This window comes from Rattus rattus, chromosome 5 (genome assembly GCF_011064425.1).
Source record: "Rattus rattus isolate New Zealand chromosome 5, Rrattus_CSIRO_v1, whole genome shotgun sequence".
Classification (NCBI taxonomy): domain Eukaryota; kingdom Metazoa; phylum Chordata; class Mammalia; order Rodentia; family Muridae; genus Rattus; species Rattus rattus.
The window spans coordinates 149,725,148-149,749,128 of NC_046158.1; the positions used below are offsets into that span (position 1 = coordinate 149,725,148).

General features: G+C 52.7%; 1 protein-coding gene across 1 annotated transcript; it reads left to right on the forward strand.

Annotated features, from left to right (window-relative positions):
* Nucleotides 1-3,676: 3,676 nt before the first annotated feature.
* On the forward strand, nt 3,677-22,223 carry Kcng1 (potassium voltage-gated channel modifier subfamily G member 1). Its single transcript, XM_032904739.1, has 3 exons — nt 3,677-3,883; nt 14,742-15,540; nt 20,699-22,223. Exons 2-3 carry the CDS (start codon nt 14,767-14,769, stop codon nt 21,467-21,469), a joined length of 1,545 nt encoding a protein of 514 aa, XP_032760630.1. The 5' UTR covers nt 3,677-3,883; nt 14,742-14,766; the 3' UTR covers nt 21,470-22,223.
* Nucleotides 22,224-23,981: the final 1,758 nt, after the last annotated feature.

Genomic DNA, 23,981 nt, shown 5'->3' on the forward strand with positions numbered 1-23,981 from the left:
CTCTTCCAAAGAAATCACTAAGGAGAATTAATAGCATCTTGATGCAATATTTTAAAATATCGGGATTCGGTCCCCAGCTCTGAAAAAAAAAATATCAAAACTAATGCAAAATGATCGGTGTTGTGCTAAATCTCCAGGCCTGTCCTTGAGTGGGCCATTCTCACAAACTGCTCACACCCACCATGAGGGGTCTCGGGGCGACAAAGAAAATCCATGGGGTGAAGACTCTGGGTAAAGGAGCAGAGTGGGCAAAGCTCACAGGCCCAGAAAGGGGACAGAGTGACCGGAAGACAGGAGAGTGACAGGATCTCCTGGAGAGACCTGACTCCAGGCCTTTCCCTATAGCAAGCTGCACTCCTCAAGTTCCCGAAGGAGGCCCGGCACCCCCTCTAGCCTCTTCAGACTCCCCAACTCTAATCTGACCCAAACCTTTTCCTCTCGGGTGACAGATCAAAGCTTCAGACAGCTGGCTGTAGATAACGCTCGCTGCCTGGGGAAAGCAACCAAGGACTTGGTGACTCGCTGACAGTGGGTAGTGGATAAGAAGAACATTCTTAACCCGCTGACAGCAACTCCCTTTTAAGGCGAGTCCCGAGGCCTCACTCATGAGTCTCCTCCTGTCCCTAGGGATGTGGTGTTCGGTTTTCAGGGTGAGTTCAGGTTTCCGGGTCGGACTGGCATGGCTTCAGATATGGCTTTGCCATCCACCATGGGACTCTCGGAGATCTGCTAAGATGATCGGCACCGCTCTGGCTCCTGGGGATGTGGCAGTGACTTCAATGACTTACAGGATGGGAGATGGGCTGAGAAACAAACCATGGCCTCCCTAGCACTGCGGGTCAAGAGTTCAAGTGCATCTTCAGGTGGATCAAGTTCAAAGGTCAGCTTGGGCGTCAGGAAACCCTGTCTCAATCTTTTTTTTTTTTAATTAAATTAAATTCAATTTTTAATTAAATTTTTAAAAACCAAGTTTAGTGGTGCCCAAACTGTAATCCCAGCACCTGGAAGGGGGTGATGAGAGAGTCTGAAGTTCAAGGCCATCCATACATCCTTAGCTACACAACAGGTTCAAGGCTAGCTTGGGTTACAAGGAACCCTTCTCAAAAAACAAAACAAACAAACAAAAAACAAAAACAAAAACAAAAAACAAAAAACAAACACTAGCCAGATCTGCCAGCTTTTAAAAAGAAAAAAAAATGTCATATGAAATCTGATTTTTTTAATGTTAGCAATCAATTTCAAACTTATTAAAACTTAGCCCAGTAGAGAGACAATTAAAACAGGCTTGCGTGCCACAGCCCGCCTACGGAGCAAGTGTGAGCTTGTTACCTACAGGCCACCCCATGTGTCTGCACGCACGACGACAGTTTGGCTGTCATCTTCTCAAAAGGCCTACCCCAGCACCCTCGGCATCCGTCTCCACAGGATGACTTGGCCAGGGATGCTTCTCGGGAGGGAGATGAAGATAAGAACTGAAGATCTGGCAGGCAGCACAGGAGAGGAACTGCAGAGGGAATCCTTAAAAGGATTCCGAAGGCTTTTATTGGACGTGGTGAAGCAGAGGAGGGGATAAGTTCATAAATTCACCCCGAGAACAGTTTGGGTCTGACACTGTGTGGAGGTCCGGGGCAGAGGGAGGAGGGGGGTGGAGTGTTTGCCCCCGCTGGGCTGGGCTTTCGGTCTGCAGGTCAATCCCCCCCACCCCCCCAACCTCCCACCCCCCTCAGGTGCCCATGCTGGGTGTTTCCGATAGGCCCAGTCCCCTGGTCCTAAACATAAAGAAGCTAGGCTAGCTTTGGCTTCACAACCCATCTAAGTATCTCTCTCATGAGCTCTGAAGTCAGATGGAGCTGGGATAAGTCAAAGTCTTCAAAGAGCCCAGACCAGGGAACTTGCTAGAAGGGCCACAGGCATGATCCACTGGGTTTGAGGAATTCTCCAGAGGACTCTGATCACGGTAAAGTTTTGAGAACTTCTGCTCACATCCTGGTCCTGAGGTCCTCCACCGGGAAAGCTGTTGACTTGGCGAGGAGATTGGTTCTGTCATAGGACAGTGCTGGGTCCCTCCGACAACTATCAAAGAGGCTACTCTGAAGTTTCCCCACGTGGAAGCTGCCGGCCAGAGGGAAGACAGTGCAGTCCTTGCTTGGGTAGAGCATGAGGCTCAGAAGAAAACAATTTATTTGAGAAGGCAGGGGCCTGATAGAGCACCAAGGACCAGTCATCTTTTCACCATAGAACCCGGGACCACTGGGTCCCAGAGGCAATGGAGAACCCTTATCCTGGCCTCTGTTATGTCCCTCTGGTGCACTGCCTCAGGGTCTCTGCATCTCAGAAGCCTTTGTTTATCCCTAGTGAGGTATCTTTGCAAATCTTCCAAAGATGTGGTCCTCTCAGCTGCTAGCCCTCCTCAGGAGTCCGTCTTTGTTCCATCTAAGAGCCCCTCCCCCACTTCGCCCTGTTCCTGCATTTCGCAGCCGCTTCTCCTGGTGTAGACACTGCAGAAGCAGGAGAGTTCCTGGGGCAGGTCCTCAGTTGACTCTCTGACTCTGCCATCTGTCTCCACCCACGTGCTGAGTGAACCCAAAGCTTACACCCCCGAGCCAAGCTTAACCATCTCTGTAGAGAAGCCCCAGGCAGAGCCACACTCGCTCCTGAGCTTGGTCCCGGAGTCCCTCCCACTTCCCTGACTGAGGAGAAAGGACCAATCAAACAAACGCCCCAAGGTGACTCCCCCTCCTCTCAGACGGCGCTCTCACCTAATCCCAATGCCTCCTGCGACTTCCACCAACTCAGAGGTCTCCAGAGTCCACCTCGCCCTCCCCGGGCTGCCGAGAACAGGACCCAGAGACTGCCAGACTGGGTCCCACCCGAGGCAGTGATCAACTATAGCATAGGGGTCACTCTGGGACACGGGGCACTCATTCTTTGGCTTTGGTGACACCTCAAAAGTGGTGCAGGCCCTGGACCGCAGGGGCAGGTAGGGCCCAAGGCCACCAATGGAGAAGGCACAGGTATGGGTGGTGTGGTCCCCTAGAAGGAGATGTTCAGGTGGAGAGCGCGTGGGGCTCCCGGGCTGCCACACATGAAGTGCCCTCGAACGTCATGCCTGCAGTGCCGGTGAGAGTTTAACGAAGGGTCCACGACTTGGCGTGAGGTTGGATCTCCTAAGGACAGGAGACAGGTCGTGTGGCATTCTCACGATAGAGACTCACATGGGGAATGAGGCTCGGGTCCTGGCACTCGTTGACTAGGATAGAAGAGCGCCACGCACGAACCTCCCACGACCTCTGCGAAAACTGGAGAGGTGGCTGAGCCTCGGGCCAGGAGCCCTGGGAGGAGCAGCGCTGGGACTTAAAAGGTCACCACGGGAAGGCAGGGGCCTCAGGGCGCAGGAGATGGTAAGGGGAGGAGATGGTTGTGGGCGGGATAAGGAGAGTGTGGAGCTGCATTCCGCTAGGACCCAGCGTCCAGGAGGACTCTGGGCCGGGTCAGGGTGGGTGGCATCGCAGTGGCCGGTCCCGCCGTGGCTCCATCCTCCTCCACCTCCCCCTGCCGCCCGCCCCTCTCCCCGCCCCGCGCGCAGTCCCCTCCCTCCGTCCCGCCTCCTGCCCGGCCACCTCCCTCAGCTGCTGCCGCGCGGCGCTGCCGGCGCACTTGCAGCCCGGCGGGCACCAGGAGGCTGAGGCGGGACGGTCAGGGGTCCGAGAGCGCAGTACAGCGGCCCGAAGACCAAAGTTTGCCAGCAGCCCCGGCAGGCCAAGCAGCTCCCACGCGCTGCTTGCTGGCCCCTCTAGCATTCTCACCCCGGCATCGCTGCGCCGGGGGACAGAGCTGCGGCCCGGCTAGCTCCGAGGCGGGGACGCCGCGACGGGAACTTAAGGTGGGAACTTCGCGGGCTGCAGCCTGGCGGGACCCTGCTCCTGCAAGCGGCGCTCCGGGATCTGCACGTGGCCGCGGCCCCGGTGCCCCCCTGCAGATACCTAGGAGCCCTGGAGAGGCCGCCTGGGCGATGCGGGGTGTACCCACATGGCCGCAGTTTGGTCCGACCGCGAATCCTCTCCAGGGGTCCCCGGAATGCGAAGTGCGCTTCGACTTTGCATGCAGGGTTCTTGGGGTCCCCCGGGAGGAGTTGGAATGCAGGGGAATCTTTGACTTGCTGGTTCACTGTCAATATGCACGGAAGGCAGCACCCCCACCAGCGGGCCTCGTTAAGTCATTCATTAATTAGGAACTCAGTGAGGGCTTATGGACAGCCTACTGTGTGCAAGGCCCTGGTGACAATCAATGTTCTGGGGCCTTAGCATCTAGTAGGAAAGTTAGAGGTCTCCTTAACCTCAGTGTGCCTGTGATGGGTGGCCCGGCTTTGCTCACAGTTTTGGGGTGTGGATGGAAAAGGGACGAATTCCTTCATTTTCTGAGTTGTACAAAAAATTGTTTGAGCACCTGCTGTGGGCATCTCACTGTACCAAAGACTCAATGTGCATCCATTCACTTATTCAATGGCCAAGGTGGAGATAGGACAAGATGGGGGGAGAGGCTGAGACTCAGGCCCGGCCTCAGAAGGTCACAGCCTGCCAGGGTGGCCGGCAGCAACAGCACATGTGTATAGCAGCTTTAAGGTCAGCATAGCGCATTCACCCCTAAGGGGGGTTGATCCCTGGAAAGGAGGAAGTGGGCTCTTAAAAGCTCTTTAGTGGGGGTGGGAATGATGATGGGGGCTGAGAAGGTTCATCCAGTGTTAGGGAGCACAGCCTCCTAGTGATGGGGTCTATAAGCTAAGCTGTCACTTCAGCACATGTTTCATTAACCGCTTGCGATTCAGATGTACTTAAGGGGGGCTAAACACCTGAGTTCCCCAAGCGGATAATAGGTGGGAGGCAACCCCATATTTACCCCTCCTCGCTGACACCTGAGCTAAGTGCACGGGAAGGTGAGAGGAGGGGGTGGGGACGGTCTGATTCACTAGAGAAGGGAGGGCTTGGCAGACTCTATAAATCTGGGTAGATATTCGCTGGGGTCTGATTGACACCCCCTATCTCTCCAAATACACACACACACACACACACACACACACACACACACACACAGAGTCACTGTCTGGTGTCTCTTCAATAAACACACCTCCCTGTTAAGTGGAGCCCCAGAGATTAAGGCAGTGGGGTGTGCAAACGGTGGGTTCTACCTGTGGGTCTTTAAGCTTTTGTGGCTCTGCAGAAGCACCTGCTGGGGGGAGGGGAAGGGAAGTGAGGCTAGGCATGGAGGCTTGGCCCCAAGGGATTGCTCCTACCAGCCCAGCTCTGAGCCAACCCATTCCAGTGGAAAAATGTCTGCTGTGGGACACACTCCAAACCCACAGGGGACAAGTGCACCAAAAGCAAGTCACCCTGAGCCTCTTCCCAGACCTGGAGGACCCGGGCTGTGAGCGCCCTGCAGCTTAATGAGGCAGACTCCTGTGGGGGGGGAGGGGGAGTTGAGTTCTGTGCACCGGGTTAGCACAGGACTCTGGCAAGAGGTAAGCCATCTGTCCCAGGGACAGAAAGACAGAGATGTTTCCTGAACACAGTGGCTCACAGGGGCTGCCCTCTGAGACTCCACTCTGAGTCGGTTGCCTAAATCCAGAAAAAAAGAGAGCCCCCTCCCCATCCCTTCCCATGGAAATAGCGGCTGGTGATGCTGCCCAAACAGAACTAATAAAAACAGAAGGGCTGAAGGAGGTGCCAAAAGCCTTGGTATTTTTACCTGGCAGACTGTCCTTAGTGAACAAAGTCAGCATATGAATCTGCCACAGGATCTGAACTATGTTAGCCTGAAGTTATCCCTGCCCCAGGCCAGCACCTACCCCAGCAGACAATAGACATAACATCCCTTCCTTCCCGGCCTGCGGCCGAGCCCTGTGAGCAGGCCAGCTATCGGGTGCTGTCCCCAGTCCCCATCACTCCTCTGTGTGAGCCTGTGTTCCCCAACTTCTGACCACAAAAAAAGCAAAAATGAAAGCCGGTTAGGTCAACAAGCAAGCCTGAGGACCCGAATTTAATCCCCCAGTACAACAAACCAGGCATGGGACCCCAGGGCGGAGGCACGGCCTGATTAAAGGGACTCCACAACTGGCCCTGGGGCTCAGTTGTCTGCCAAGCCCAGAGAAAGGCCCTGCTCAAAAACAAGTGGACAGAAACAACTGAGGTTGTCCCTAGGTACAGCTGAAACACCACACACACACACACACACACACACACACACACACACACACACACACACACACACACACACACACACAGGCTCGCAAAGAAACTAATACAAAACATGTTCTGGCCACAGTTTTTTAAAGCTCCTGGTAGAATAACAGTATCCATTTTGCCAGCAGCAGAGGCAGGTGGCTAACCGACAGCCTGCCTATTTGATACACTTTCCCTCATTTTGCTTTAGGTGAGGTATGAGGAAAGGAGCCCACCTCCCAGCATGGAATTCCCTGGGGACTTTGACCCCGGCCCTCAGGAGACAAAGCTGGAGTGTGTGGGAGTGATGGACGGCAAGTAGCAAAGACAGACTTCCACAGGCAGCAATCCTGAGGGGAGAGGGCAGTGTGCAAGGACCCGGGGAGCCTGAGAGCTGGATCCATTATAATTAACGACTTAATTGGGGGTGAACGCAGAGTGGCCAGTCTCTGAGTCAGCCCAGCCAGGAGCCCTAATCCTGACGATGAGGCTCACAGGAGAGATGAGAGCCACCTGGGGACTGGGAAGAGAAGGGAGCGAGCCTCAGGTCCCCTCTCCAAGTTAAGGATGGGAGTCCCAAGGGACAAACCCCGACACCAGAAGCTTAAGAAACAAATGCTCTAACTTCTAGAAATCTGCCTACGGTGTCCTGTTAGGCTCCCACCTTTCATAAAGTGTTCCTCAACATCTCAGAGTGTGAGGAGATAACAAACTCCAAATCTTGTCTTGCCCAGTAACATCTTCTGGGGAGAATCCTCTCCCCCATACCTTCTCCAGGGCCCAGAGGCCTCCTGAATTCCTTGGCTCATGGCCGGGCCCTGCCGTAACTCCTGTGAGTATGGTCATATCACTGGGGGCCACAGTGATGACCCAGAACTCAACAAAAGCAGGGACTCGGTTGCTTTTCCTACCCTGATTGAGTGCAAATATGAAGATGGTGCTGTTTCCCATCCTGCATAGTCACCTGCTTCTCCCTGTCGCCAGGGGACATCTGTCCCTGTCCCCATCATGGCAGTAGAATTCAGGGATCCCGCAGACCACTGCAGTCTCATACTGCCAGCCACGGATGCTTGTTTCACTGAACCTCAGTTTCCCCATATTGTCTTTTAGGAAACAGTGCAAGCCCCTGAAGTTACGGTCCCAGCATCACACCTTGGGGCTTACTGAGTTTGCCGTGCAGGGACATCTAGAGACTCACTGTTAACGGACAGGTGTTCTTTCTGCTCCCCACCTACCCTGAAAAAAGATGCCAACATTTCCTCCGAGGGGACGAGCTAATAAAGTGGGGGTCAGATCAGCAGCCCCTGAACAGGCCCTGGGAGGCATCTTAGGGGTCAGGATCAACAGGCAGCAGTTCATGAAACCCTTTCATGCGAGGACTGCAGGGCCAGAGAGCAGATGATGTCACTGATGGCTACAGAAACCTCTACTGCCCTGCCTCAGAGCAGCTGTGCAAGAGACACCATTGCTCTCATTTCAAGGAGCAGGAGAAGGCTCTGTGAGAGCAGTGCTCTGTGGGTGTGAGTGGCTGGCGTGAACACAGGATCCTTCATAGGAGCAGTGGCCATGGTTAGCCACGTCAGGCACAGACATTTTGTCCATCGCAACTACTCCCTTCCCAGATCTGGACACCCTCCCCCTTGAGCTAATACCTCTAAGCCCCTGGTGGACCCAGTGCTACTTAGAAGTCTCCCTCTAAATGAACATTCATCTTTGGAAATGTTTGCTGGGCCTCAGTTACAGCTCCCGAGTCCTATTTTCCTTCCAGGAGGAAGGACAAGAAACAGCCTCAGGGCTGCCGTGGGTCTCTGGACTCCTGGAGGAGAATGGGATGGAGGCAACCCCAAGGGAGACAGACAGAAGGCGCAGGGGGTGGGGCATTCTCGGATTCTGCAGTGTCTGCAGTGAAGCCTTAAGATACCACGCTGGGCGGTCGGGCAGGAGGCTCCTGGCAGCTCTGGGTTCTCCCAGCATTCATGGAGCCCTCCCTCCCCTCTTCCAACATGGTGGTTGTTGCTGAAGGAGCCAGTAGGTTCCAGGGCCGAGGGAATCTCAGAGGGAGACCAGGATCTGGTGTCTCTGCTGAGCGCCCACCCAAGACGATTCCCAAGCTTTATGGCTGCTTGTGCTTTTCGTTCATCTGCTGTGGGACCCACCTGTTCACCCCCTAACACGCTTCCTCCTTGACGGGAGCGGGCTGTCTTGTCTCCCTGGTTTTTCTCCTCCCTTCCGGTTCCCAGGCCTGGTCTCCCCACCTCCCTCCAGCACATGTTACACACAGATCCTTCTGTGTGTTTGAGTCCTAGTCGGGAGTAATGTGTCCGTTTACATAAATAGCACCGTGCTGTAAACTTCTGTTGCTTTTCCCACTTGGCTCGTGCTTTAAAGATCCAATTGTTTCTCTGATCCTACACAGACTCGCATCTTCTGTCTCTTTCTCTAGCAAGATTCACCAAACCCGGTCCCGGGGGACGGACGCTGGGAACGTCCCACTGCCTCAAGTAAGGGGGGGGCATTCTTATATCTTGTTCATCCCTGGGATCAAATTCCCACGAAGCAGACCCCCAGTCAAAGACTTTAAGGGGGATGGATAATTTGTCAGTATCTCCCACCACCTCTGTGGGCCCAGAGCTGCCCCAGAGAAGGGGAACAGTATTCTTTAGTTTCCATAGCAGCCTAGAATGGCCTCCCTCCAGTCCTGGGCTATGGGAGTCAGGTGGTCCTGAGTTCGAATCCTGTCAGGTCGGTCTAGGGGAGACACCCTTGACTGGTGGGTGGCGATGGACACTTGTCAGATCTGAGACTGAGAGGACAGGTGTCTGCAGACCAGGCACTGGGCCAAGCGCATCACTTAAGTCTTCTCTTCTCCACATCAAGTGGGCAGGAACTGTTCACATCTTCATTTTACAAATGCAGCAGCCCAAAGCCATAAAGCAGCCAGCCTATCTCAAAGCTAATGGGCTCTTCTGCTCCATTCCACCCCCAAGTAAGCAAACCAACTGATTGGCCCCTGGGGAGGGAGGCCCAGCTCAGTCTCTGTCATCCCTGTATTTACTACCCTCCCCATCTCCTCTTCCCCCTTCTCCTCCTCTTCTTCTTTAATAAGGTCTTACTATACAGTCCTGGCAGACCTGGAACTCACTCTGTAGACCAGGCTAGCCTTAATTGCACAGAGATCTGCCAACCTCTGTTTCCTGAATGCTGGGGTTAAAGGCATGTGCTATTTTGTTTTTGTTTTTCTTTTTCTTTTTCTTTTTTTTTTCCCCCGGAGCTGGGGACCGAACTCAGGGCCTTGCGCTTGCTAGGCAAGTGCTCTACCGCTGAGCTAAATCCCCAACCCCAGCATGTGCTATTTTGTATGCGTATTGCCTGCACTGAATGGTTTTAAGATAACCCACCTCGGTGGCCTTGTGGTTCTGTAAACCACAGGTTTAAAATGGGTCTAATGGCTAAAACTGGGAGCTGGTGAGACCACATCCCTTTCTGGTTATTCAGGAAACCTTTGACTTATCTGTCTTAACCTCTGTTGGCTGTCCACACTGGCTCCCAGCTCCTCCTCTGTCTTCCAAGCCACTGGTAGCCTACCTTAAGCAACATTCCTCCATCTGTAGTCTCAGGCCCTCCTTGCCGGGAATTGGATGTGCCCTCAGTGACTCATGTCTTCCCGATGTATAACTCCTGTGGTGTCTGTCTGCACTGACCTCTGAGGTCAGATGTGGGGGACTTCAGTAGAGTCCTGGGGTCTGGGTACTGTACCCAGGTCAAACTCCTGCCTCTGTACTTCGAGATAACTCTGCTAGCCTGACCCCTCCCTGGATCACACACTGGTCAGGTCGGCTCTGGCCCTCTGACCTGCCTGTGAGATTCTCCCTCCTGCTGTCTCTCTCCTACACTTAAGTCGCATCCATACTAGTTTTTTTCAGAGGCTCCTTCTCACTCTCGTCTGTCTCAGCGCCACCTACTGGCCACATCTGAAATCACGCTCCTCTTGTTAGTCCCCTCACCCCCGCCCCGGTTCGCCTCCCCCACCCCCATCCCCCAGAAGCCCACCCCTCAGTATCTTCTGCCGGCTCTTCCTCCAAGCCCGCTGAAGCCATGCCAGCCCGAGTCCCCTCCACTTGTCCTACCCTTGCTCCTCTGTTCCCACTGGCGTGTCTTGACCCCCAAGTCTGCCCCTGACACTGCCTGAGAAGCCCTGCCTCACATAGATCATTCAGCAAATCAGTCCGACAACCTTCCCAGTGAGCTCTGGCTTGGAGGAAACTGTTATCTGCAGCGCTCGTCAACCACCTAACAGCCTGCTAACTCCGTGTAGGAATCCCAATGTGAGCAGGAGACCCAGTGAGACGCTAATGGGGAAGCTCTGCCAGAGGGCAAGTCGGGGTGCAAGGAAGACTCCTGGAGAGAAGAGGCTCATGAATGAGCTGGAGCTGGGGAACCAGGCTCCCAGGCTCCCAGGCTCCCAGGCTCCCAGGCTCCCAGGCTCCCAGGCTCCCAGGCTGCTGTTCTAGCCAAGCAGAGCAAGGCTTTCCTCTTGTCTTTGGTGGCAGGATGAAGTGGCAGAGTGAGAAGCAAGACACTCTTGAAGCACCTAAAGGGATTGTTCCCACGCCTCCAAGGGATCCCGGCAGGCTAGCCTGAGGACATGGGTTCCAATTTTAGGAGAAGTGAAAAGCTCTCAGCCGATCTAAAATGCAGTCATCAACTTCAAACAGGTGCAGCCTAGTTTCCCAAAACTCCCGTCTGTGAAGCTACAGCCTTCCCAGAGAGCGAGATCCGTGCTAAGCTGTTGCCGCACCTGTGGGGAGGAGGCCCCTTGAAGTGAGCACCCTCCCTGCTTGGGTTCCCCTTAGATCAGCTGTGTATTCCTGACCCTAACTGGATCCCCTGATATTGGAAATGACAGTCTCCACCGGCACTGTTTGCTTCATTTTTTTTTCCTTTTGTTTTGAAATGGGTCTTCCTGTAACGTCCAGTGGCCACCGCTTTGTTTTGAAGTGCAAGAGCACTGCTCTTGCCCCCAAAGGGAAGAAGAGACTTTAGTCTGAAGGCAAATCTCAGTGGCCCTGGCCTGGGGAAGCAGATTGAAGTCTCCCCAAACACTATGTCCCACTGTGAAAGTGGTCGTATGAGATCTTAGTAGCTACAGAAACAAGGAAAGATATAAATCAAAGTATCTACCAAGCACAGCAGTGGGGGCCACAGGTAGTGAATCAGCAAATCCAGAAGGTTAGTGGGAATGTGTTCTGAGGTCTCCATAGTCACGAGGACATTAGGTCAGACATGGGTGTGGGCAATGAATGGCTTTCAAAGGGACTAAAAATAACCCAAGATAATTGGTTCTGGTCTGCAACATTTTAACCGTCCATAGTCCTCCAAGTTCAGTCATTTGGCATCATAGAATATCTAACACGGGTTACAGCCTCCTCCCCCTCTCCCCCACCCCTCTGTTTCTTTTTCTCACCTGCTTTTTCATTTCACAATAGCAAGGAACAACCTCAAACTTACAACTCTCCTGCCTCCACCATCCAGGTGCTGGGGTTATGGTGGTGCAGCACCAGCCCAGTTTCTGTAGTGCTGAGCATAACCCAGGCCTCTCCACGCTAGGCAGGGCGCCCCACCAACTGAGCTATATCCCGGGATGTTTCATTTACTTCATTAAGACAGTGTCTCTGTGGCCTGGGAGGTGGTGGCTCAGCAGTTAAAAGTATTGGCTGCTCTGTCAGAGGGCCTTGGGTTCAATTCCCAGCATCCACACGGCAGCTTACATCCATCGGTCACTCCAGTTCTAGGGGATCAACTATACCCAGGTTAGGCTCCTGCCTTTGTATTTCAAGAATTCTGCCAGCCTGGCCCCTCCCTGGACCACACACTGGTCAGGTCTCTGGCCTGTACCAGTGCCAGGCGGTCATGTACATGAGTGCAGGAAAAACGCCCATACATGTAAAATTTTTTAAAAATTAAATTATCTTTAAAAACAAAAAAAAAAAAAAAAAAAAACAACCATGGTGCAGGCCTTTAATCCCAGCACTCAGGAGGCAGAGGCAGGCACAGCTCTGAGCTCGAGACTGGTCTGGTCTATAAAGCAAGTCTCAAGACAGCCAGGGCTACACAGAGAAAACCTGTCTTGAAACAAACAAAACAGTGCCTCCGGGGTTGGAGAGACGGCTCAGCTCTCAAGAGCTCTCTGGCTGGTCTTCTAGAGGACCCAGGTTCAACTTCTAGCAACCATATGGCAACTCGCAAACGGTCTATAGTTCCGACCCTTCCGTGGGCACTGCACGTTTGCTGTGTAGACGTGCGTGCAGACCAAACACACATTCACATTAAATAAATGTTATTTTAGATTGAGGTTTCGCCGCATATCCCATTCTGGCCTTCAACTCGGTAATCCTCCTGCCTCAGCCTCCCAGGTGCACTACCAAGCCCAGCTGTGGATGATGACCTTAAAAAGCCAAGTGTCACCTATGCATGACAGCACAGAACTGAGGCAGGGGGATCACAATTCTGAGGATAACCTGGCCTATGTAGTGAGAGTGGGATAGGAGGGAGGGATATTAAACTTTTGCTACTTTTCTATGGATCCATTTAGTTTTAGAAAAGTCTTTGGAGTAACCCAAGGTCTCAACTGCCTAAAGTGCAGGAAGGAAGCCTGTGAATGTAGTAGGGTGGGGGTGAGGGAGGCCACGGGGAGCAGTGAAGACTGCAGTAGACTAGAGCCAGGCCTACAAGGCAAAGCCATTTCTCAACTGGAATTCGGGCCACGAATACATCTTTTCGCATGAAGTTGCTTAATTACCAGAAGTATTTGTGAACCAAGCTGAGCCCACGAGCCGGAGACAGGTCAGCCCCCTCATTCTCTGGGTGTAGATTGTTCACTCTGAGGCTGGGAAGGAAGGAGCTCGCGGTTGCTGATAGTCTGACCTTTGCTTTCTAAAGCCGGCACGTGCTGCTGCTGGTTTATGCACAGTAAATGCTCTCATCCGGCAAGTGGCTCGTGGAGCCTTTGCACTGCTGGGTGCAGGGATCCAGAGACGAATCAGGCGTGGTACCTGCCCGGGGAGCAGACAGTCCACAGAAGTATCCAAGCTTGCATGCAGATAACCGTAAAACTGGATACACAGTGGGGCTAAGAGCGTGGCTCCATGGGTAAAGTGCTTGTTGCTGCAGCATGAGCACTGAGTTCAAATCCCCGCCTCCCACGTAAAAAGCCAGGCATAGATGAGTGTGCCTGTAGCTCCAGCATTGGGGGGGATGGAGAAAAGCACATCCCACGAGTTCACTGATCAGACAGCCAGGCGGAAGCAGCAAGTTTCCGGTTCAGCGTGAGGTCCTGACTCAAGGCATGCATGTATGGGAGGGAGCATGTATACACACACACACACACACACACACACACACACACACACAACAGGGGCCTGGAGTCCCCAAGGTGACATTTGGCAACAGGAGAGCAAATCGGGCCCTGTTTTGATATTCAGACATTTCTTTGCCCGCTGCCTCTTTTGAACCTGTTTCCTGTCTGTGTGAGTGATAAAGACGTTACGATAAATGCTATTACAATAACCAGCCAGGAGTGAGCACCTGGCCAGTGTCAGGCACTTTGTCCTTTCTGATCCTGTGCTGTGGGTCACTTGGTTTAAACCCATTTCACAGGTGGGTGACTCACCAGGACTATTTGGTCCAAAAGCTATCACTTCAATACCAGAGCCTCTTCATCCAGCGTTCAGGGCACTGGGGGCTAGATGACTTCAGTGGGGGCTGTGGTGGGCACTGCGGGCTGCTGAATTAGCTGCTCCCCTGGCCCTTCTGCTGGAAGCTAGAACTCGCCAATGGGTCACTCAAAACTACCTCAGGCATTGCTGCATGTCCTGTGTGAGAGCCACTGGCCAAGGCTAAAATGTCTCAGCTACGCCATTAGCTGGGCTAGGGGTGAGCCTCTGCCTCCAATTCCCAACACCAAGAAGTCAGGCAGGTGAAATGGCTCAGCAGGTCAGGCGCTTGTCAAGCAAGCCCAGTGACTGGGTTCCATCCCCAGAGCTCACGCGAAAGCTGGTGGAGAGACTCAGCTCCACAAAGCTGTCCTCTGGCTTCCATATACTCACACACGCACACACACTTGTGCACACACAGATGCACTATTGTGCACACACAGAGACACAGTCTCACATACACACACACGCATCCACTGCACGCGTATGCACACACACTCATGTAGAGTGCTGAAGAACACTGGCTTCTCTTGCAGAAGACGGAGATTTCAATCCACAGCACCTACCTGGCAACTCACAACCACCTGTAACTCTGTTTCAGAAGAACCTAACATCCTTGAACTTCCGACTAACTTCTCCACACATGTGATACGCATATAGACAAGTAAGCGCACACACATGCATATAAATAAAAATATGTAAAACCCACAGTACTATCTTTTAAAGAAAATTAAAGTACATACTTCCACAATCAGTGAAGGTCTCACTTAAGCCTCAGGGGTCACCAAGGATCTCTCCTCCTTCTCTTTCCAGGCCCAAGAGGGATGTGAAGCCTCAAAATGACCCTGTTACCGGGAGACAACTCGGACTATGACTATAGCGCTCTAAGTTGCGCCTCAGACACCTCCTTCCACCCAGCCTTCTTCCCACAGCGCCAGGCCATCAAAGGCGTCTTCTACCGCAGGGCCCAACGGTTGGGACCGCAGGACGACCTGCACCAGAGCAGCTCACTTGGGGACCGCAGGCGACAGATCATCATCAACGTGGGTGGCATCAAGTACTCACTACCTTGGACCACGCTGGATGAGTTCCCCCTGACGCGGCTGGGCCAGCTCAAGGCCTGCACCAACTTCGACGACATCCTGAGCGTGTGTGATGACTATGACGTAACCTGCAACGAGTTCTTCTTCGACCGCAACCCGGGGGCCTTTGGCACCATCCTCACCTTCCTGCGGGCCGGCAAGCTGCGCCTGCTTCGGGAGATGTGCGCCCTGTCCTTCCAGGAGGAGCTGCTGTACTGGGGCATCGCGGAGGACCACCTGGACGGCTGCTGCAAGCGCCGGTACCTGCAGAAAATCGAGGAATTTGCTGAGATGATGGAGAGGGAGGATGAGGAGGAGGTGCTGGACAGCGAGGATCAAGAGAGTGAGGGTCCGTCCACCAGCGAGGGTCGCCTGAGCCGCTGCATGAGGAGGCTGCGTGACATGGTGGAGAAGCCACACTCAGGGTTGCCTGGCAAGGTGTTTGCCTGCCTGTCCGTTCTGTTTGTCACCGTCACCGCCGTCAACCTGTCTGTCAGCACCCTGCCCAGCCTGCGTGAGGAGGAGGAACAGGTAAGACCGGGAAAAACTCTGAAGACTGGCTATAACTTCCCTAGCCATTGTCACTTTTCCTGCGAGGCTTCCCCTCACCGCGCTAGCTGAACAGCCTCTGTGGTTCTTGATGTCATACTGTGTGGGTGTTTGTATCCATCTTCTCTACCTCCCTCCCTGATAATATGTGAGTGTCCTGGAGCCAGCGGCTGTGAGTGTCCGGGTCTCTACTGCGCCCCCTACTGTCCTAGCCTAGAACAAAGCCCAACAAAGAGACCCGCAGCCTCTTCTGCAGATTGCAAGTGTTTGGATGATGAGATCTTGACTTGCCTGCCTCTGAGCTGGGCACATTCCAGAGGCCATTAAAACTGACCTCACAGACCCATCCTCTCTCTCTCTTCCTAGCTCCCTTTTATAGCAACCTACCAAACTTATTTCCTTAGTCATGTAAACAATTATTTTTAATTTATAGGTCTGTGTGTATGTGCATGGTCCCACAGTAAGAAACTGCATGTAGCTGGCTGTGGTGGTGCTCACCATCAATCCCAGCCCCTCGGGAGGTGTGAGTTTGAGGCTAGCTTGGTCTACAGAGCAAGTTCCAGGGCAGCAAGGCTACACAAAGAAACCTTGTCTGGGAGGTTGGGGGAGAGGTATTGCCTGTGAGACATTTATTCTTAGTCTGACATAGGCTGCGCTATCAAATCCATGGGATCTGGGGGAAGGGCTCTGCTTCCAACTTACCTACCGTGAAGGTCCTCCTAGAACTCCATAGGAGACATGTTCTCCACCCAGCAGGTAAGGACACTGAAGCAGACCGAACAGTTTGCCAAGTCTAGGTTCACAGGATCCATGGTCTGTATACCCCACACAGCAGCTGGGGACCCACAATAACCCCACAGAAGTACATGACTGACCTGCCCACAACTCCCCCAAACTGGACTTGAGGTCTTCAGAAATGAGGTGTTTTCCATGTGGAAATACACCCTTGGCTTTTCATACTGATGACAGAGACACGACCTTGGTGAGAGATGGGTACACAAGGGAGGTCCCCTGGACCTCTGGGTAGTGACTCCTGTGACCACGTGAAGGAAGGAACCAGGTACACACTGTACAGACATTTGAGAGGAAGTCTGACAGTGTGATGTGAACACAGATGCCAGCCGCATTAACTGAGTACCAGCTGGAGAGAGAGCCTGCGTGTGCTAAGCCTTTTGTGCTGTTTGACTTAATCTTTTTTTAAATGTATTTATGTTATGTATATGAGTACACCGTAGCTGTCTTCAGACACACCAGAAGAGGGCACTGGATCCCATTACAGATGGTTGTGAGCCACCATGTGGTTGTGGGGAACTGAACTCAGGACCTCTGGAAGAGCAGTCAGTGCTCTTAACCACTGAGCCATCTTTCCAGCCCCTGTTTGACTTAATCTTAGAAGTTCTCATGAGGGAGGAGCCCTTCCATCTACAGATGTCATGGTGGATGTGGTCATCCCAGCTGCATTTACAAACCAGAGAGGATTGCTGGCGTGTTCTTACACACCAAAGGTTTTTTAAAAGAATCTTAAGAACATATTTCACTAACAAAATTACATTGTCATAGGGACTGGGGACAAGGAGGGAGGGCTAAAGCCAGACAGTCGGAACCTGAAAGCCACCTCACCCACTCTCGCTGCATAGCTGTGGGAGACTTACTAGACCATGCTGTGCCTCAGTTTCCCCACCTGTTCAGGGGACTATGAATGCTGTTCTGAACATCCAGTTCAGTGAGGAAGTCTACATAAGGGGATCAGCACCGAGCCTGGCATGTTATTTAGTACAGATTTCGTTTTAGCTCCATCGTTTTGTGAGACAGAGCCTTGCCATGCCAAGTTGGCCTGAAACCCACAACAACCCTTCTGCTTCAGCCTTCTGAGTAATAGATTTATCACCACCAGCTCCAATACTCTTGGCCCTAATTTTTTTGAAGATTTATACTATTATTTTACATGTATGAGGTGGGGGAGTGGGGACTCTCATTCCAGCAGAGAGTGCTGGATGCCCTGGAGCTGTAGGCTCTTATGAGCCACCTGACGTGGTGCTGGGAACTGAACTCGCTTCCTCCTGAAGAGCAGTATGCACTCTTAAGCACTGCGTCATTTCTCCACCACTTCCCATCCCCCCACCACCTTGTTCCTAAATTTACCAGTGTCAAAGCCACACTGATGGAACTTTTGCCACTGTTTTGTTCTGAATTTTCCATGTGGTGCTGGAGGTGGAACGCAGGACCCCACAGGCTGGGAAAGTGTCCTATCATTGTGCATATGCTCCCAATCCTCATAGCACTTCTTTTTTTTTTTTTTTTTTTTTTTTTTGTTCTTTTTTTTGAGCTGGGGACCGAACCCAGGGCCTTGTGCTTCCTAGGCAAGCGCTCTACCACTGAGCTAAATCCCCAACCCCCCCTCATAGCACTTCTTTTTTTTTTTTCTTTTAAAAACTTAATACTCTTTTTTTTTTTAAGATTTTATTCATTTATTATATATAAGTACACTGTAGCTGTCTTCAGATACACCAGAAGAGGGCATTGGATCTTTTTACAGGTGGTTGTGAGCCACCATGTGGTTGCTGGGAATTGAACTCAGGACCTCTGGAAGAGTAGTCAGGTGCTCTTAACCACTGAGCCATCTCTCCAGCCCCTCATAGCACTTCTTTTTAAATGTGTGTGTGTGATGTATGTACATGTATGGGGGGTGTGATGTGTGTGTAGTGTGTGCATGTACGTGCATATGTGTGGTGTATGTGTGTGCATGTGGTGTGTGTGCAAGTATGATATGTGTGATATGTGTGCATGAGTGTAATGTGTGTGCATGCATACATTGTGTGCATGTCTGATGTGTGTGCATGTGTGATATGTGTGCTGTATGTGATGTGTCTGTATGTATGTGCATGAATGAGGTGTGTATGCACGTGTGAGGTATGTGTGCATGTGTGGTATGTGTGCATGTGTGTGTGTGATATGTATACGTGTATGTGGGGTTATGTGTGATGTGTGTGAGTATGTGTATGTGCATATGTGTGATGTATGTGCATGTATGATGTGTGTGCATGTGTGATGTGTGTGCATGTATGGGGTGTTTGTGTGTGTGTGTTTGCATGTGTGTGTATACATGCATGTGGTGTGTATGCATGTGCAAGAGTGCACATGTGCAGGAATGTGAGTGGAGGCCCAGAGTTGGCATCATATGTTTTTCTAATTGACCTGTGCTTTTTTCCCTGAGGGGGGTTCTCTTACTTGAACCAAGAGTTTGCCGATCCTGGCTAATCTGGCTACCCAGATTGCCTCTGGATTCTGTCTCTGCCTTCTGAGCAGAGACTGCAGTGGCTCCCACACCTTCCTAGATTTTACCTGGGTCCTGGGGATCCAAACACTGACCTCACTTTATCCCCTGGATCACTGACAGCATCCTGTTATATCTTTAAAAATCAAATAAATAAACCAGGCAGTGGTGGCATGCCTTTAATCCCAGGACTCAGGAAGCAGAGGCAGGGGAATCTCTGAGTTTGAGGCCAGCCTGATCTACAGAGCAAGTTCTGGGACAGTCATGGCTACACAGAGAAACCTTGTCTCAAAACACAAAATAAACAAACAAACAAACAAACAGGACAGGGTCCCGGGAATCTATGATCCCAGCACTGGGGAGGTGAAGAGGGAAGGGTCAGGAGTTCTAAGTCATCTTCTACCACCCTTTATTGTTGCCGTGTAGCCCTAGCTGTCCTGGAACTTGCTCTGTAGACCAGGTTGGCCTTGACCTCACAGAAACCCAACTGCCTCTGCTTCCAAAAGTGCTGGAATTAAAGGCATGTGCCACCATGCCCAGCCCTGGCCTCCTTTATGTCAGTGGCAATGATCTTTGGTTTTATTTGGGGACCATAGGATTCATTGTGGCACCTGGTCATGTACCTCAATGTGCACACATTTGAGGGCCTACTGTATACAGGCACTGCAGGGGAGACAGTGACCAAGACAAGTCTTCATACTTCCAAGTATATTGGTCTTAGCTGGGTTGGCGGTACCCCACTTCATAACCACACAACAAGGGGGCTTGTGTGAAAGGCCTAAACATACCTGGGGCCTCAGGTGGGCTGCACTCCAGGAAAGCTTCCTGGAGAAGGAAGACTTCCCACCCCAGAAGTTGGAGACCTCAGAGTCCCCAAGTCAAATCACAGGTCCAGGCTGGAGTGCATTATCAGAAAGACAAGACCACAGAGGTCCTCTGAGGACCTAGTCACAATCAAGAACCTTTTCCGCGGCTCTCAACCTTCCTAATGCTTCGACCCTTTAACCCAGTTCCTCACATTGTGGTGACCCCCAACCATAACATTGTTTCTGTTGCTCCTTTATAACTGAAACATTGCTACTGTTGTGAATCATAATGTAAATATTCGATATACAGGATATCTGATATGGGTTCCCACAAAGGGGTTCTGATCCACAGGTTGAGAACCACTGCTTTAGGAAGTCTACTGTTGGGACATCTGCAGTTCTCTAGGGCTCCAACCTCTTGAGGACTGTGTGCTGGGAGGATGCTAGCTGGGGGTGGGGCGGGGGTTGCAGGCCGCCTGAGTTTCATGGGATGTATCTTCCTAGCACCTCTATCAATATTCTGCAGTAGAGAAAAAGAAAAAAGAAAAAAGAAAAAGGAAGGTGGCTGGGTGGTAGTGACCCACTCCTTTAATCCCAGCACTTGGAAGACAGAGGCAGGTGGATCTCTGTGAGTTCGAGGCTGGCCTGGTCTACACAGAGAGAGTTCTGGGACAGCCAGGGCTACAAGAAGAAACCTTATCTCAAAGGAAGAAAAGGAAGAATGAGGGAGAGGAGAGAGAGAGAGAGAGAGAGAGAGAGAGAGAGAGAGAGAGAGAAACTGGACAGAGGGAGGAAGAAAGGGAGGGAGGGAGGAAGGAATGGGGGCCAAGCAGGGGAGTGACCAGGGGCTGGAAGGGTGGGACCACCTAAGCTGAGTTAAATAGGAAGTCCTGAGAACTGGAACCTGGAGTGGCAACTGCCTGGAGTTAGGGATCAATGGCAGCTAGAGAGATGCCCTAGGGCCTGGTGGCATGGAGGGGCAGGGGAGCTGGGTGTCCCATTTAGGCCAGAGCCTTCCTTGCTGACTTGCTGGTGTGATCCCCGCCCTGTGCCTCCCCAGGGCCAGTGTTCCCAAATGTGCCACAACGTCTTCATCGTAGAGTCGGTGTGCGTGGGCTGGTTCTCCCTTGAGTTCCTGCTGCGGTTCATCCAGGCACCCAGCAAGTTCGCCTTCCTGCGGAGCCCGCTGACCCTCATCGATCTGGTGGCCATCCTGCCTTACTACGTCACACTGCTGGTGGATGGCGCTGCCTCCAGCCGCCGCAAGCCAAGCACCGGCAACAGCTACCTGGACAAGGTTGGGCTGGTGCTGCGCGTCCTGCGGGCGCTGCGCATCCTCTACGTGATGCGCCTGGCCCGGCATTCCCTGGGGCTGCAGACCCTGGGCCTCACCGCACGCCGCTGCACGCGTGAATTCGGGCTTCTGCTGCTTTTCCTGTGTGTGGCCATCGCTCTCTTTGCCCCACTGCTCTACGTCATCGAGAATGAGATGGCAGACAGCCCCGAATTCACCAGCATCCCGGCCTGCTACTGGTGGGCTGTCATCACCATGACAACCGTGGGCTACGGAGACATGGTACCCCGGAGCACGCCGGGCCAGGTGGTGGCTCTGAGCAGCATCCTCAGCGGCATCCTCCTCATGGCCTTCCCGGTCACCTCCATCTTCCATACTTTCTCCCGCTCTTACCTGGAGCTCAAGCAGGAACAAGAACGGGTGCTGATCCGCCGGGCCCAGTACCTCATCAAAACCAAGTCGCAGCTCAGTGGCATGTCCCAAGACAGTGACATCTTGTTTGGAAGTGCCTCCTCAGACACTAGGGACAACAACTGAGGCGAGAAGACGCCCCCTGCCCTGCCTGCCAGCTGCGGCTTCATGCATTCACCGCCACTAGAGCCTGGAAAAGGACTTAGCGCTTTCAAGTCCAGCCCTGGCCTGGGACTGACCTGAGCGAGCCACGGCACAGAAAGGATACATGCCACATCTCCAAGAGTCCCCGCCCTCCCTCTAAGCCCAGAAGTAACAGGGAAGCTAGCTCGAGCCAGTGCCTCACCGACCTGGCTTCTCGGCTGCTTCTCTCCCTAAGAAGCTGACCGGCCCCATCCCACCATGTAAAGAACTTGTGCAGCAAAGTTCTTTGCGCACTGAGAGACTGCCTGGCGGAAAACACATCGGGCAGCCACATGTGACTTTAGTGTTCATCCACGGAAGGAGGAAAAAGCCTGCCACTGGGACTTTCAAGGAAGGAGCCGTGTCTCTTAGTGAAAGGACCACGTTGACGGGGTCCCTGGGCGGGTGGGACACTGGCATGATGGGAGAGAAGCAAACAGACAGACCGTTAAGGAGCCCACCACGGACGCTGTTCAGGCTCCTCCTGCTCCTGCCTCCTGGGCTAGTCCTTCATGCTTCTTCCTGCTCACACTCTCCACAGCCTCTTATGCCTTGAGGGCTCTCTTTTCAGACTCCACTCATCCCAGCCGGGGTGGGGGACACCAACAAGCCGGTCATCTCTGCTGACGTCAAAGGTGAAATCGCTTCATTCCGTGGTTTAAAATTAGTGAGATTTTAGCCTACTCCAATTATTTTAGTATTACCAAAAAAAAAAAAAAAAAGAAGAAGAAGAAGAAAAGGACTTTATACCCCTTACCTGAGCCTCAGTCTAAACCCACAGTGGACCGGTGCTTCTGGCAGGGGTGGCAGTCCCCAGGAAGTCTGGAGAGTGTGAAGGAACCTCCTCGATGCCCTCAAAAGAAGCCACTCAAGAAACGTAGTTTGGGCACCAAGAGGGACCCCAGGCCAACCTAGAAGATTCCATCTCAGACTGAGTCCTGGGTGCCTGGCACTGAGGAGCCATTGTGAACACACATCCACACACGCTCATGCATAGACATGTGACATACATATACACACACACCCATGCACAGACATGCACACACACATGCATACATACACGCATAGATGCCCGTCCGCAGCCTCCTGGGTGCAACCGCTTTCCTTCCTGCTTCCTCCTACATCCCAGCTGTCTTCTTCTCTGTCCAGCAGCAGAAATTGGGTTTTGAGACATGTCTAAGCCTGATTGCGAGCCGTGTAGCCCAAACCCTGCCTGCGGACACAGTCTCCACACCTGTTCAGACCTTCACCAGCCCCTCCTACCTCCTTCAGACACACCCAGCCTACCCTGCCTCATTGTGGGCCCTCACATCTGCAGAGCCCTGTTGTGGGCCGCATGCGGAACACTGCGTGACTTAAGGGTCAGGGTGTTCCCTTCACGACCTCGCTGTCCTGAGCACCCCGCAGCTTCATGGTTTTCTCCATTCCCTGCTGGGCCTTCTTCGCCAAGTGAATGTGCTTTAGTCCTCTCTCAGCTCCTGAACTCTTCTCTGTCTCCCGCAGGACCAACCGTGTGTACCGGCAGGTCTTAAAGCGGTTCCCTGCTGCCTCCCAGGGCCTCGTTCAGGGTCAGCACCTGCCAGGTGCTCAGAAAACACTTATTAAAAAAACAGGAGAAAAGGGAAAGAGCAGAACGGAACAGAGATGGGGAATCCGTCTATTACTGCTTAGATCCAAATGTCCCCAACAGTCTAGAGCCATACCACCCCAAATGTGCCTGATCTCATCTGAAATGTCACCCAGAAGTTCACCTGGCAAAGACTTGGTTCCCATGCAGCAGTGTTCAGAGGTGGGACCTCTGGTAACGGGATCCCAAGGGCCCTGTCCCCATCAATGGACCAACCCATGATAAACTCACAGCTTCAATGGCTCCTGGAAAATAGAAACATAGAGGGGGTGGGACCCTGTTGGAGGAAGTCTATTATCAGGGGCACGCCCTTGAAGGGTATGCTGCCCCCAGATAACTTCCTCTTGCTTCCTCTCTGGTTCCTGGCTGCAGTGAGGGAAGGACTTGAGTTCCAGCAAGCTGGCCCTCCTGGGATGCTGCACCTTGAAGTGGGCCAGAACCAATGGAGTCAAGGGACCATGGTGAAACCAGAAACCAAAATAAACCTTCCCTCCTCCAAGCTGCTGGCCTCTGGTGTTTTGTCGTAGCCATGAAAAGCTGTCTGTCACCGTGTTTATTTTTAACATTGGAGGCTGTGGAGGTCCCTAGAGCACCTCCACCTTCTTCTCCTGATCTCATGGAGAGACACAGCCGTCTCTGCCGATGGAAATCGGCAAGTAGGCAGAATGGAAAGACCATGCAAACCCCCAAAGGACCTCTTTAAAAGTTCCTCCGACACCTGCTCTCCAGTGACTCAGAGCTACAAAGTTACTACTAATTAACACCACCTTCCCTGACCCGGCAGGTGTTATAACCCTGCACGTCCTCATCGGGCTAGCGCCTCAGAGT